General features: G+C 49.8%; 1 protein-coding gene across 1 annotated transcript in view; it reads left to right on the top strand.

Moving 5' to 3' along the window:
* The window catches only part of LOC107121836 (pre-mRNA 3'-end-processing factor FIP1-like), a 49,676-nt gene that overhangs the window by 16,424 nt on the left and 17,181 nt on the right, over window positions 1-16,071 (top strand). The window contains exons 2-4 of the mRNA XM_015424838.1: window positions 13,046-13,176; window positions 14,013-14,137; window positions 15,125-15,230. Coding sequence (XP_015280324.1) covers window positions 13,046-13,176; window positions 14,013-14,137; window positions 15,125-15,230 — 362 coding nt within the window. The remainder of the gene's footprint in view (window positions 1-13,045; window positions 13,177-14,012; window positions 14,138-15,124; window positions 15,231-16,071) is intronic.

Below are 16,071 nucleotides of genomic sequence, written 5' to 3'. Positions count from 1 at the left end.
AGCGACTGGGGGGGGGGGAAGGGGATCCGAGGATTGGAGGGGGGGCCATAAAAACCGTGGGGGGCGGGCCCCTTGGGTGCTATGGGCCTGCCTTTCGAGTATGTTGTAGGGCTGTCTTTCGGCCATGTTCCTGCAGAGTGCAGGGGGGTGGACTAGATGATCTGCAAGATCCCTTCCAACTCTAACATTCTATGATTCTGTGACCTGTGTCCAGGACCTGTTCAGGGAGGTCATATCCCTGCCTTGCTTGCGAAAGGTCCCAAGTTCAGGCTCGTGCAGTTAAAGGATCTCGGTAGCAACTCTGGCAAAGTCGTCTGTCTGCCGGGGAGCCTAGAGTGCAGCTGCCGCTTGGAGCGGACAGGGTTGGGTTAGACTCGAGGTCCCTTTGTGGGTGGATGTAGTCCACTGAAGTACATGGGTGCCAGGTGGGGGCACAGTGATGTGGGCAAAAATACCTACTGGCCCCGCCTCCTCCCCATGTCCAACACTCACACATTTAAGCTTTTGGCCACGCAGGGTTCTAGACCCCAAGCCTGCATCGTTATGAATGTTCGGAAACAGGATCTTGCGTGGCAGTGCTCGAGTCCAGCAAAGGTGCAGGGCTGGGACGTGGGATTTCCACTGTCACTCCCCTATTGCCAATGTGCATTTCTGCATCCTCTGACCATCTGCACAGGATGCTGAGAACACAGTTACATGTGTCTGTAAGGAGGCAGTGGGCTTTTGAACAGAAGAACAGGCTCACTCTGGAGTAGTCAGCATGCAGTAACTCTGGCTACTGACGAGTTGTTCTCCTGGAGCTATTGGAATCCAGCTGTATTGCCTCCATTCCTAACTTACCTTTTCTGTGGAAGACGGGAAGATAAACTGAGGGTATAAAGGGAACCTCCACATTCAGAGGCAGCTAACCTCTGAATCCCAGAGGCAGGAGGCAACGTCAGGGGAAAGGCTCAGCCTCTATGCCCTGCTGTTGGCCACTGCATGAGGCAGGAAGGACACTGGACTAGAGGGACCACTGGTCTGATCCAGCAGGGCTCTTCTGATGTTCTTGTGTTCTTATCCCTGGGTTATGGAGTAACTGTTAGGTGATCTGTGGGTAGCCCTGTTTTGCTGCCCTGCGACCCTGGACTGTGGTGGGACCACTGAGTTTGCCGCTAGAAGGTGTGGTGCTGTTTTCAGGGCAGTGGATGGTGCGAAACGGAGGGGCAGGGTTGTGCTGCAGTTCTGACCCAGTTCTCCCTGCAGTAGTTAAGCTTTACTCCGGCTGCACCACTTCAGAGAACAGGAGGGGGCGTTGCATGATGGAATCTCCCTCTATACTTTAAGGGTTCCCCCAAACAGAGGACTTACACATTAGACAAAAGGGGACAAAGGGGTGGGGCCTCAATGCAGACGGAATTTTTGGGGGGGGCTTGTATTCTTTATATAAGTGTGTGTGAGTGTGTGTGAACCTGGGAGTCATGGCGACCTCTGGTGGCTGACCCCTACTTGGGGGCCTGGAGGTTTTTCAGAGCGGTGGCTGAGTAAAGCCTGCCCCCACCTCCCGCCTCTGGTATTTCAAGGAGGTCTCCTGTCCAAGTGCTTGCCAGGGTCGACCCTGCTCAGCTTCTGAGATCTGACAAGATTGGGCTTGCCTGGGCTGTCCCGGCCAGGGCACGGATGGAGTTTTTGTGCACAGAGGAGCCTTCTCTCCCCCACCCACAGTTCAAAACGGCCCACCCCAGACTTATGTTGATCCTCACGTGGAAGAGCCTTTATGGCAAAGGACCAGTGAACCCTCCTGCTTCAGCCTGCTTGGAAGTACCTCTTGGTCAGCATGAAATATTGTCGCTTAGAACCAGGTGGCAACCCAGATTTTTTTCTCTTTCGTTTTCTAGGGGAACCCCGATGAATCTGAATCTAAAAACAGGCCGAGGCTATGGAGCATCTGCTTCAGGTACAGGTCACGTTATTCGGTCTTCATTATCACCCAGGTCTGTCAATTCGGACTCTGTCTAGCTGACCAAAGAAAAGAAGCTGTTCCCTTTTGAACTACGCAGCACCATCAGGGCACCTTTTGGGGAGTTTTCTTCAGTCTCTGCTTCTGCAAGGGAGAAGTAAAGGTAGTTGCTAAGGGAGGTGCAATCTCTTCTAGCAAAGCAGAAGTCAGTGTGGTGTCAGACTAGTATCTGGGACACCCAGGTTCGAATCCCCTTTGTGCCCTGGAAGCTCACTGGGTGGTCTCGGGCCAGTAACACATTCTCAGCCTAACCTACCTCACAGGGTTGTTGTGAGTATAAAATGGGAGAGGGGAGAATGATGTAAACTATTCTGGGTCCCCCTTGGGAAGGAAGGTGGGTTATAAATGAAATAAATAAATAACGCCAGGCAAGGCATTCCCGAATCTGTGTGGTCCACAGGGTGTCTGAATGCCTCAGTGGTTTCCAGATGAATGCTGTTGTCTTGTGGAAGGGATGGTTGCCATTTCCAACACTTACAGGGGTCATGTCCTAGAAAAAGAGGTGCAGGAGCTCATTTGCATAACTCGTTTGCATATGTCACACCCCCTGACAAAGGGCAGGCATATTTAAAATGGGTTAAGGTAGGGAACCCAGGCATTTAAATCCCCCCCTCCCTGAGTCTCTCCGTGGGTGGGGGGGGCAGGGCCTGGGGTCCTTACTGCCGGAGCGCAGCTCCAGGGTGCTCCGGGAGGAAATGACCCCTGAGCACTTATAACTTGAGTTGCCCATCTCCAGGAATGTTAGCTTTCAAAATGGTGTGTGTGGGCAGGGGGGGGGAGCCAGGTCTGGCCAGAGATATTGATAGAAGAGAGCTTTAGCAAACAGGTGTGACCTCGAATGTGATCCTGTTTGATTTATTTGCAGGCACAACATTTTCTGATTCCCTGCTCGTAGAGACGAGGAAAATACCACGGGCTCACATGATTTTCCTTCCTCTTTCCTTCTCATGCAGATTCCCCCCCCCTCCTTCTCATGGGGCGAACTGCGGTGAATGTTAATTTGTACGCTAATTTTAATGCTGACCAGGGTTAGCCACGAACCACAGTGTGTGTGATTGAGAGTGGTGGTTTACATGCTATATTTTTCTCCAAAACAGGAGGGGTTAGGATTGGCATGAGGACAAGGGAGGGTTGGTGAGGCCGTTCCCGGTCTGCCCAAGGTCTTCACTGTATATTTTGCTGCTCTTCATGTTTCTTCCTCTCCCAGAAGTGGGGTTCACTTCTCTCGGTGCAGTGTCCAAGGGCCAAACCGCAAGTAGCGGCATTCTCATGGCGGCTGCAAGGACATTGTCACGTTTAGTTTGACCCTTAGAAGGAGGAACAGAAAGGCCATGATGGGCAGGATGTTCGCTTTTCTTCTCTGCCACTTAACTTCCTGTCTGCCTTGGGCGATCCACACAGGTCATTAGCATCTGCCTTGGTCCTTCTCTTGTCCAGTGGAGGAAGTAGCATCTCCTCAGCTTCCCGGGGTGCTGAGCAAATTGCAGTAACCATCAGCACAGCGTTATTTTTTTTAGCGTTCAAAGTGCCTCACGCAGATTCCTACAGTTACAAGAGCCCTGACAGTGTGGGTCCACAGAGCAGGGTTCCACCAGCAGATCTCAAGTCCCAGTCATGTTCGTGGCAAGCCTTCGGGTACCTGGGTCCTTTAGGGGTTCAAAGGCCAGTCCTCGTGCTTGGAGTTAGGCCCACAGACAAATGCGTAGCCTGGGAAGCGGATGTAATATGGGCGTTTAGGACTACTTGAGTCACCACTACAATCCTTGCCGTGTTGCTTGTAGGATTCTCCAGGCTTGAATCTACTGTTCAGAGCAAAGCCCGTATGTGTGTGTGTTTGTTCAGTCACTTCAGCCTAAGGGTGAAACCAGAAGTAGCTCCTTCAGTGCTAAATATCTCTTTTTATTTTAAAAAACAAAGTAATAACAGAAGGGAAAAGAGGGATTATATAACATTATTGTGCATATCAAGGATAATTATATTTAACAGAGAGTATAAAACAGAGAATATTTGTCCCCCAACATCCCCTTCATTATAATTTTGATCACGTTGTCTATAAAATACAATAGTCCTCCTTTATGTTGGGGTACATTTATATTCAACATTTTATGTTTCAAATTTCATAACTAATCCTTTTTGCAACTACATCATTACTACATATTCAGTATGACATATTTTCACCAATTCTACATACTCACTATAGGTTTTAACAGATAGGTAGTATATCAAAGTACGAAAGCCTATTATAGATCATATAAGAAAATAAAATATGTTTCTGCTCTAAATCCACTTTGTTATACATTTATATTCAAGATGTCACATTAAAAACGTATTCTGCTTCTATATTTCAGTATGTTTATGTACATTTTCTTGACATTTTTGCATTTGTGTGCGCGCGCGTGTGCGCATGTCTGTGCCTGGAAGTCATGGCAACCTCTGGCGACTCCTACTGGGGCACGGAGGACGTTCAGAGAAGTGGCTTGATAGCCTGCCTCTGCCTCCCGGCCCTGGTATTCTTTAGAGGTCTCCCATCCAAATACTGGCCAGGGGCTAGAAAAGCTCTCTCATGGCTGCCACCACTCTGGTATGGGTCTCCTCAGGAGGGCCCAGGGAACCCACCCATTCCCTTATCCACTATTTCACAATAGGGTATATTTTATATGTGGCCAAATGATGCATGAGGACCCAGGCAGAATAATAAACAATTTTATTTAAGAGGTCCAGTAACAATGGGTTTTCAAATAATTTGTAGAATAATGAGAACAGTAAATCTAGGTTAGTTAAGAAACAAATAAAAGAACCCTAACGTGTCTATCTAGACTGTCCCTAGCTGTCTCTCGAGGACTGGCTGCAAGCCGACTCACCTCTTTCGGGATGTGGGAATCCCTCCGTCTGCAGCAGCCTGGGAGTGAACCCCCCTTCCCCTTTGGGCAAGGCCTTTTATCTCCTCTTCCCAGGAACCACCCCCTCCTCTTCTAGTGGTGCAAATTTCCCCTCCAAATCCCCTGCTAACTAGAGATGTGAAGGCCCGGAAAAAAACTGGAAAAATTCGGGGGGAAACCGTTTCCCCCCCGTTTTTTTCCTGAAGCCTTTTTGTTTTTTTCCGAAAAATTGAAAAAAGAAAAGAAATGGATTATGGAACGTTTTATTTTAACATGATTAATAAAATATTTTAAGACAAGGTTTTCAAATATTTTCCAAATCATTTCTAAAATATATATATATATGGTATCAGATTGATCTAATTTCTGTGCACTGAGGACAAGTAAGTCCTAGGTTACAAACTGAACTCTCCAATGCAAGAATAAGATGCGTTTCTTCCTTTAGGAGGTGCTATTGTCACGAGAAAAGAAAAAGGTTTCAGTTTTGTTTTTGCATGTGGGTGGGTATTCTGTTTGTAATAATTGTTTGGATACACTCTGTTTTTAATATGCTAGTTGTGATAATTTCATGCCAAGTAAAAATGTCCATAGTCATATTCTATGTTCCTAAAGTAACAGAATGACTTTCAATCTAGAAAAGACAAAAGAAATGCTAATGTAGCATTTTTTTCAATTTTCCCAAAAATTTCCGTTTTCCACCGAAAAAACCCGGGGTTTTTTCCGAGCTTCAAAATTTCCGGAAATTTTACATCTCTACTGCTAACCAGTCACAGGGTCCAAAGGGGGCCTGGGAAATGCAGGCCCTGATATAGGCCCTGTCCAAAATGAACAGTGGTAAAAGCAACAGAGGTTTGCTTTGGGGCTGTTTTAAGACCCCAGTCCATGAGGGAGGGGCTGTGGCTCAGGGGCAGAGCATCTGCTTGGCCTGCAGAAGGTTCCAGGTTCAATCCTGGCCATCCCCAGTTAAAAGGACCAGGGAGGAGGTGATGTGATAGACCTCTGGCCTGAGATCCTGGAGAGCGGCTGCCAGTCTGTGTAGACAATGGTGACCTGGGGTCTGACCAACTATGAGGCAGCTTCATGTGTCTGTATGTAACGTGTCTATGCCTTTTCACCCCAAAATTTTGCCAGCCTGGAACCAACGTGTTTTCTCCCACTGTCAGTCTAGTAGTCTAGTAGCCCAAGTCTACAGCTCTTTTAAGTAATAAGCCGAATCAGGGAGAAGAACGTCAATGGAAGCCTTCGGCGGCTGGTTTTGAGCTGGGAAATGGGCAGAAGTTCCGTCAGGGAGGCTTCGCACCGGTGGGCTTTTGAAAACAGGGAAATGTGTCTGCTGAAGTAACGGGTGGGAGGCAAAGTCTCGGCACTCACGGTCTGTTTTTCTCTCTCTCTTCAAAGCCAAGCTGCAACCCAAAGGTATTGATTTAGAGGCTGCGGGGAATATAAATGGCCTGCCGGTAATAGAAGTGGATTTAGAATCGTTTGAAGACAAACCGTGGAGGAAACCAGGTGGGGCCTCAAAGTTTCTTGTGGTAAATATTACCAGTAGATTTCTTTTTTTTTTCTCCCCCTGGCTGTATCTGCTCACTGGTACTGGGGGGCTGGTGTTTGTGTGTGGACTGGCAGGAAGATGTGACCCATAGACCTGCTTCAGAATCCCCTCAGCCTGTGAAAGTCAGAATCAAAGGGATGGCTTGCAAAACCATGAAGTGTGCTGTTTTTCCTGCACTCCTCTTGGCTCCTGCGGGGCCTTCTGACCAATAGAAGGATTGTTCCCGGGACTGTTGAGTTGGGGAAGGGGGGCTGCTTGAGGGGAAGGGGGTGAAGTCCTCCTTTCTCACCATCAGCCAGAGACAAGCATTTTTGTAAGGCGAGGTCCTCGACAATGCTCCCTCTAAGCTGTGGAGTCTTGTGAGCAAAAATTCTACTTTGTAAGCCACTGGCATTAAAGCTGTGAGCGAGCAATTTGGCTACTGCATAAATTAGTTTGCTCTGGAGCCCTCCTTCCTGAGCTAAGACCAAAAGGTGTGAGCCGGAGGCTAAAAAACTGCGCTAGCTCACACTAACTCAGCTTACTGGCTCCTCGACCTTTTTTGCTCTGGAGCCCTCCTTCCTGAGCTAAGACCAAAAGGTGTGAGCCGGAGGCTAAAAAACCATGCGCTCGCTCACACTAACTCAGCTTAGAGGGAACACTGGCTCCTCAACCTTTTTTAGCCCATGGGCAGCTTTAGAAATCGAATGAAGTGTGGTGGGTGCAGCCGTAAAACGGATGCCACAAAATGACTGCTGTAGGAGGCGGAGCCAGCCGCAAAATGGTTGCCACAGCTTACCTTGAGTCACACAGTGGCGATTCTTTTGCGGTGGGGACAGCTGCTGCCAAAGCAATTTTTAAAAATCGGCAAAGCAATCAAATCCCCGGTGGCCCGTCAGAAGCCTTGTTAGGCAAAAGGCCCACCTGGCCTGGCCCGCTTTCTAAAGACACATGGCGGGCACTGGGAGAGGGGTCAGCGGGTGCCACGGCACCCCCTTTTAAGGCATTAGCCTTGAGCGAGAGAACACAGAAAGACCCTTTAATCATCACCCAGGTCTGATGCTAACGCAGATCACAGAAGCGCCATTAGATGATCGTAAACAGTAGAATAATGACATTAACGTTTGAACTGTCCAAGTTGTTGATGACTTCTAACAGTTAGCTGAGGTTTTGTGTAAATGCTGGGGGTTCACAGGTCAATATCTTTGGCTTTTCTCCTGGAACACCGAGGGCCAGCCTGCCATTTCAAAGGAGCAATGACAAACCAAGTGAGAAAGGAGAAATGACAAAACGGAACTACTGAAATCTGGAAAGTAATTTTTTATAAGTCAGGTGTCCTTTAAGAGCAGATGAGCATGAGAGAAGCGTGAGAAAGGAGAAATGACAAAACGGAACTTCTGAAATCTGGAAAGTAATTTTTTACAAGTCAGGTGTCCTTTAAGAACAGATGAGCATAAGAGAAGCCAACGTTGGATCAGGCCAGTGGCCCATCCAGTCCAACACTCGGTGTCACACAGTGGCCAAAAAATGTTGTTGTTGTTCAGTCGCACAGTCGAGTCCGACTCTTCGTGACCCCCATAGACCAGGTCACACCAGGCCTTCTGGTCTTCTGCCGTCCTCCGAAGTTGGCTCAATTTCATGTTCGTTGCATCCATGACACTGTCCAACCATCTCATCCTTTGCCGTCCCCGTCTTCTTTGACCTTCAGTCTTTCCCAGCATCAGGGTCTTCTCCAGTCAGTGCTACCTTCTCATTTGGTGGCCAAAGTATTTGAGCTTCAGCTTCATTAATACCAAAAATACCATGTCCTTTGAGCTCCCCAGCAAGTCTTCCATCACCCTTTGGCGGTGCCGTGCCCGATTCAATCATTTTCTGTGCCTTGAACCACCGATGTCAGGGTGGCTTCCTGCCTCACATGTGGTGGCCCCAGCTTGCCTTTTCTATCGCCTTACATGCTGGTCTAGCAGCAGGCTGCCATCAGAATGTGGGCCTTCTTCCAAAAGCCTTCTTCCTCTCGGGCCTTTGTGACTTTTCTCTGCCTGTAATGTAGTCCAGGGTTCGAATCTCACTCTGCCGAGAACTCACTAGCAGGGCCCGTTCCAGGTGTCTTGTTGCTCCAAGCTATACACCTCCTTCAGCCTTTGTGCTGTTTATCTTGTCCTCACAACAACCCTGCAAAGTAGGTGAGGCTGAGAGAGGGTGACTGGCTCGAGGTTGCCTGGCAGGCTACATGACAGAGTGAGGGTTTGAACCCAGACCCCCTGAGTCCTTGCTCAGCATCATGCTCTCTGGCAAATACGCTGTATTCAGTTGCTTAAACTGATGTGCCAAAAGGCCTCTGAAAACAGGGATTGCCCCAGAGAGGAGTTTGCTGCTCGAGCTTTGACTTTATAGCATCTCAAACCCTACTTTCCGGTCTTTGCTTTTTGGCTCTCTTTCAGTTGTGAGCCAAATTCAAAAGTCTGTCAAGTTTTGCAAAAATATTATTGTAAGGAGGTTTTAAAGAGGGCTGCGGGCCAACTTTCAGACTGGTACTTAGTCGGGACTCATTTGAATCAGAAGGACCTACAGCCAGTGTTCCCTCTAAGCTGAGTGAGTGCGAGCTAGCTCACAGTTTTTCAGCCTCCGGCTCACACATTTTTGGTCTTCGCTCAGGAAGGGATGGCTCCAGAGTGAACTAATTTATTCAGGAGCCAAATGGCTCGCTCACAACTTGAATGCCGGTAGCTCACCAAGTAGAATTTTTGCTCACGAGACTCCACAGCTTAGAGGGAGCATTGGCTGCCACCCATGCACACACATCTCGACTTTTGTTGAGGCAAAAGTGTGCCTGACTCCCCACCCCCAAACATAACCTCGGACCAGCCACAGGCCATGCTCCCTGGGTGGAAAGCAGGGAGGCCGACACCCCCCCCCCTGTTAATCTTCCAGTCCCCACCCTTCCTTCTGGCTGGGGAGATTCTACACGCTGACCTGCCTGCCAGGATTGAAAGGCAGCTACCAGGGACACGCCCGGACCTGGACGGCCCAGGCCAGCCCCATCTTGTCAGGTCTCGGAAGCTCAAAACCAGGGGCAGTCCTGGCTAGGACTTGGATAGGAGACCACCAAGGAATGCCAGGGCCGAGACCGAGAGGCAGGCAATAACAGCAAACCACCTCAACATCTCTGGCCCACGGGGGTCACCATAGGTCAGCTGTGACCTGACAGCAACACCCCACCAAAAAAAATCCCCCCCCAAGGATATTATGGTGGATATAAACAGCTTAGAGGGAGCATTGGCTGCCACCCATGCACACACGTTTCGACTTTTGTGGAGGCAAAAGTGTGCCTGACTCCCCACCTCCAAACATAGCCTCGGACCAGCCACAGGCCACGCTCCCTGGGTGGGAAGCCGACACCCCCCCGTTAATCTTCCAGTCCCCACCCTTCCTTCTGGCTGGGGAGATTCTACACGCTGACCTGCCTGCCAGGATTGAAAGGCAGCTACCAGGGACACGCCCGGACCTGGACGGCCCAGGCCAGCCCCATCTTGTCAGGTCTCGGAAGCTCAAAACCAGGGGCAGTCCTGGCTAGGACTTGGATAGGAGACCACCAAGGAATGCCAGGGCCGAGACCGAGAGGCAGGCAATAACAGCAAACCACCTCAACATCTCTGGCCCACGGGGGTCACCATAGGTCAGCTGTGACCTGACAGCAACACCCCACCAAAAAAAATCCCCCCCCAAGGATATTATGGTGGATATAACTGAAAGCCAGCAAATGAAAGAAAAAAGAGGAAATGTTGGGTGAACCTTCCTTGCCCCCCCCCTTCATCTAGCCCAGCCAGGAGCAGGGGGGAGAGTCCTCTCTGGAGATCTGGCTGGCCTCTCAGGGATACAGGCGCGCGAGGAATGGAGTAGATAAAGCAATGGCTGCCTCTTCCTCGTGCGCGAAGCCCCACCCCCCTGTTCCCTCTGGAGTGAGCGCGTGGAACCCTGAGGCCCGCCCAGAGGTGTCCAGTCCCCAGGGAGCTTCTTGAGCTTGGGGTACAGTGAGCTGGAGTTCGTGGAAGGGGAGTCCTGGCCTTTTTCTAGCCCGCAAGTGTGCAGGGATGATCGATCAGGAGGAGGCGAGGCAGCCGTTCTCCTGACTTCCCAGGAACACACCCCCCCATGTCCTCCAGGCAGCGGCTGGTCTTCTGAACACTGCAGTCCCCAGCTGCTGTGGTAAAAACTGCAGGTGGAGATGGTCCAGTGAGGACCATCTGGATGGGTCTGAAGACCGAGATGCATCACCAGGCTGACCAGAAAGGTTTGGAAACCACACGGAGCTGGGTGAAGACCAGATGTGGGCTGTGTGAGCCCGTTCCCAGGGGTTTCTCTCCCCCAGCAAGCAGGCGTCATCCCTAAGAGTTCTCCCATTCTTCCTCTCGCTCTCTCTATAGTCAGGCTCACTCTGACCTGGATGGCCTCGGCTTGCCCGATCTCATCAGATCTCTGAAGCTAAGCTGGGGTACTTAGATGAGAGACCACCGAGAAAGGTCAGGATTGCTCCGCAGAGAGAAGCAGGCAATGGCGAGCCATCTCCGCCCACCTCTTGCCTAGAAAACCCTACAGGGTCTCCATAAGTTGCCTGCAACTTGACGGCCCTCTCCACCACCGCAGTAATCAGGCTTAGCCCGTTGCTTAAAATGTCCAATGTGTTGCTTTGGTCCTCAAACTTCCCCAACCCCCAGCTGCTGTCAGCAACAGACCTGTCTTATTTGCATAACCCCCACCCCACCTGCAGAGTGAGCAGAGTGAGCAGAAGAAGCCTCTACTAGGCTTTCAAAAAATTCCGCTGATCAGACCAGGTCTCTCTCTCACACACACAGAGAGACCTTTATTGGCATATGAGACCAAGTCTTTATAGTCAGTCCAGTGTCCTGGTTTCTGTCCAGCAATGAGTGGTGCCATTTGTTTATTGAACTGAAAGTTCTCTCCAGCCTCTACTAGGCTTTCAAAAAATTCCTTGTTTGTTTCAGTAACATACAAATGTGTATTAACTTTCAGTTAGTTAAGGATGATCACTTAGCTAATTACCAAACTGTTTGACAGCCATGATCTTTATCATGTGTTTGCTGAGAAGGCCCGTGCTGTCTCCTTGGTTACAACTGGAATGGTCAGTTTTCCTTTTTAATTCTCACACTGTATAACATTTCCCCCAAAATATGATTTTAACAAAGTGCTAGATTGGGCAGTGCCACAAGAGGGAGGCAGTGCTTTCCCCCCACTGTGTGCTTTCGACGTTGCTAATTTGACACAGCTATAAGAAGCCGGGTATGTTACCGTGATCGTCTAAAGATCTTGGCTGTTGATATTCCCACGTGTCTCGGGTCTGCTGGAGAGCTGGCCGCGGTTGGGGTTGGGAGGTGTGGTGTGAGCTTGCAGGCCCCTCCCCCCTCCATTGATTTCCAGGCCCACTTCTGACCAGGGGTATGGCAACTTTAGCTATGGTGAGATCAACGTTTGTCTTGGGAGGGCCAGCATTCATGTGGGAATGCCAACATTGAGTGTAACCACTGCATTTCCCTGTGGAAGTTTTGGAATCACTTCAGGGAGTGAAGTGCCCCAAATGGTAGCCACTTCAGGTAAGAACACTGTAGTTGTGTCACCAGCGCACACCGATAGTTCCTTGCAGCTTTTTACTGTATGAGCCTGGGATTGATTTCTCTGCCGTAGTTTTAAATTCCGAAGGCACAATTTGAAGACTTGAAAACAGGTCTAGGTATGCCTAGAGATGTGAAGGCCCGGAAAAACCCCGGAAAAATTCAGGAAAAAAAACGGGTTTTTTCCCGTTTTTTTCCTGAAGCCTTTTTTGTTTTTTTCCGAGAAATTGGAAAAATTGAAAAAAGAAAAGAAAAGAAACTGATTACGGAACGTTTTATTTTAACATGATGAATAAAATATTTTAAGACAAGGTGTTCAAATATTTTCCAAATCATTTCTAAAATATATATATATGGTATCAGATTGATCTAATTTCTGTGCACTGAGGACAAGCAAGTCCTAGGTTACAAACTGAACTCTCCAATGCAAGAACAAGATGCATTTCTTCCTTTAGGAGGTGCGATTGTCAGAAGAAAATAAAAAAGTTTCAGTTTTGTTTTTGCATGTGGGTGGGTATTCTGTTTGTAATAATTGTTTGGATACACTATATTTTTAATATGCTAGTTGTGATAATTTCATGGCAAGTAAAAATGTCCATAGTCATATTTTATGTTCCTAAAGTAACAGAATGACTTTCAATTTAGAAAAGACGGAAGAAATGCTAATGTAGCATTTTTTTCAATTTTCCCAAAAATTTCCGTTTTTTTCCGGAAAAAAAACGGGTTTTTTTCCGAGCTTCAAAATTTCCGGAAATTTTACATCTCTAGGTATGCTGGAGTAGGAGGTGGTAGAGGGCACGGGGCCAATTCAGGAGGGAGACCAGTTCGCTGAGAATATTGAAAAACTACTGCAAGTAGAAAATGCCTACTGACAGAAAGGAGTTTTTTAAAAAGCGTTTTTCTGCTACCAACGATGGCCGTTCCGACCATACTGCCATTTCTCCCCCCCTCTTTCTGTTGCCGCTCAGGCCTCCGGCCCCTCCCCCTCACATCTCCTGCTTCTTTCCAGGTGCCGACCTCTCCGACTACTTCAACTACGGGTTCAACGAGGAGACGTGGAAGGCCTACTGCGAGAAGCAGCGCCGGCTCCAGCTGGGCTTGGAGCCCTCGGCCCCCGTCAGCACGGAGAATAAGATCACGGTAAGACGCCGAGCTGGAGGGGGTCAGTTTGGCGGGGCTGCGTTTCCCGTCCCCGCCAGCTGAGGAGCGTGAGGCCTCGCTTGTGGCACAGGGACCAGTGGCTTACGGGTTTGAAAGCGGTTTAGCAGTGGCGCGGAAGACCGCATCCAAGCTCAGCAAGCAGGCAGTCTGAGGGATGGCCCCCGTCATCTGTGGTGAAAGGCTCTTGTGTAGCAAACGTGAGGAAAGAATCGTTTTCCAATAGTCACAAAAGCGGGGCCGCTAAATCCCCCAGGGAGCAGATCAGGGCGGCAGGTGCCGTCGCCTGCAGGGGAAGGCACTGGAAGCCGGCCAGCAGGGGAGGTTTTCTTATCTGTCACTTCCCTCACTTGGCTGTGCACTGCAGGCCGAACCTTTGTCTGGGTTGTTGCTGTCCAGGGGTCCTTTCGTAGAAAAAGAGGTGCAGGAGCTCATTGGCACAACTCATTAGCATAACTCATTTGCATAGGTGACATCACCGGAAGTGTGTCAACTACTAATGTTGGCTACTAGACTAGATGGCTTTAGGAGAGAATATTGCAAATTCAAACCACATAGGTCCATCAGTGGCCGTTAGTTCTGACGTTCAGATGGAACCTCCATGTTCACAAGCAGTGTACCTCTGAATGCCAGTAGCTGGGGACAGGAGGAGGGGAAGAGTCTGGCTTCTGTGACCTTCTTCATGGTTCCTCTGAGGCCCCTGGCCGGTCCCTGTGTCCAGGCTGAGCCACCTGGGCCATTGATCTGACCCAGCTGGGCTTTTCTCTTGTGACCGCTGCATTCATTCTCTCTCTCTTTCTCACTTTCATCTTGCTCAGGTTCAGCAAGGAAGAACAGGAAATGCAGAAAAAGAACCAGAGAATAATATTGTCAAGATGGATTTTAAAACGGATTTTGTGGCCCTGGTCGGTGGGCGGATAAAAGCCGGGCCTCCCCCTAACAGGTACACGGACTGCATTCTGAGCCTTTCGCATTAAGCAAATATTACAGCAAGCCGGTTTTGCTTGAGGGCTTCACATTGGTAGAGACGTAACTGTTTTAGTCCCGGCTTCTGTATCGCCAAGAGTGTATTCTGCAGTGCAGATTGTCTTAAATTTATGTGTGTCTTCCTGCTTCCCCAGACCTCCCTATTAATTCCCCTTGCCCGCCCCCCCCATATGAAAAAGAGCCCTGCTGGGTTGGACCAGAAGTCCCTCCAGTCCGGCATCCTGCTTCTCACTGCAGCCGGCCAGATGCCCTGGAAGGCCCAGTAAGCAAGACACGGAGGCCTCCTCCATTGGGGCCCCTCCACAGCTGGGCATTCAGAGGTGTACTGCCTCAGAACATGGAGGTTCTATTTAGCCCTGACTGCTTGTACCTGTTGATGGCCTTATCCTTCACGAAACTCTACTGATGCTGTTGTGGAAACGTTGCGTCCTGCTTACGTTGAGATCACACCTGTTTATCCGTTCTGTGCATCAACCCAGAATCATACCCAAGACAAGTTAAGGCTAAAGAGAACGCAGAAACTAAGTGGTGCTTTTGCCGGAAGGTTGGCTTCCTTGCACACACCCCATCTGGCTTGGGCCCTGGCAGGTGCCCCCCCGCCCTCTGGGGCCTGTTCTTCAGTAGACACCTGAGGCTCTGCATCTGCCGCCCCCCCCAGGCCAATCTCTGGGAGGAGCAGACAAGCAGCTCTCCCTTGGCTGGAGAGGCTGTTCTGTGGCCTAGATCCCAGTGCACGCTCTCTCTCTCTCTCTCTCTCTCTCTCTCTCTCTCTCTCTCATGCATGTTCACACCCACGCAATTCCCCCCCCACCCACCCACACAGGGAGACGTGCAGGGTGGAAGTGGGATAGGAGTCCATACAGGCACATGATCCACAAGGTGTGTAGGGGGCAGCTTTTGGGTGCTGCACCTGTAAAGATGTTACTTTCGCCTTTTGTACTAGGAAACTGGGTGGGACCATTGATGTGATTGGTGGCCAGGCAGGCACCATCAGAAGGGTAGAAGGAAGGCGTCGCGATAAGCATGCCTCCGAGGAGAACCCCATTCAGGTAAGCCCTCCTTTGCACAGACCTTGGGAAGGTCAGTTTGGTCTCTAACTTGGTTGTTGGATGAAAGCTTAAACCATGATCTGGTGTCCCTGGCAGGCAAGTTTCATAGAATCACAGGGTTGGAAGGGGCCGTAGAGGCCATCCAGTCCAACCCCCCCCTGCTCAATGCAGGATCAGCCTAGAACATCCCTGACAAGTGTTTGTTTAGCCGCTGCTTAAAGACAGCCAGGGAGGGGGAGCTCACCATCTCCCCAGGCACCCTGTTCCACTGTTGAAGTACTCTTACTGTAGAAGAGTTTTTCCTAATATCCAGCTGGTGCCTTTCTTACTGTCATTTAAACCCGTCACTGCAAGTCTTGCCCTCTCCTGCCGACAGGAACAGCTCCCTGCCCTCCTCTAAGTGACGGCCTTTCAGATACTTAAAAAGAGCAATCATGTCCCTCCTCAAGCTCTTCTCCAGACTGAACATCCCCAGGTCTTTCAGCCTTTCCTCACAGGGCTTGGTCTCCAGGCCCCCGATCATCCTTGTCGCTCTCCTCTGCACCCGCTCCATTCTGTCCACATTCCTTTTTGAAGTGAGGCCTCCAGAACTGTGCACAGGACTCCAGGTGTGGCCTGACCAATGTGGTGTTCAGCGGGACTGTGACCTCTTGCAATTTGGATGCTATGCCAAACCCTCAGCTGACTCTCACGTTCTGTCTTTAGAATTGTTTTGTGCAGGCCTTGTTAGGTTTAATTGTGTCTCGCCCGTGTTACGGTGGTGAGCACGAAACGTTGAGGAAATAGTCCGTTCCCTGGGTTGTGAGTAGGGGCAAATGCGTGCCTCAGGATATGTCTCTTT

This window comes from Gekko japonicus, unplaced genomic scaffold, assembly GCF_001447785.1.
Source record: "Gekko japonicus isolate JY-2015 unplaced genomic scaffold, Gekko_japonicus_V1.1 scaffold1114, whole genome shotgun sequence".
Classification (NCBI taxonomy): Eukaryota; Metazoa; Chordata; class Lepidosauria; order Squamata; family Gekkonidae; genus Gekko; species Gekko japonicus.
The sequence above is the reverse complement of the archived record's forward strand: the minus strand, read 5'-3'. Positions and strand labels throughout refer to the sequence as shown.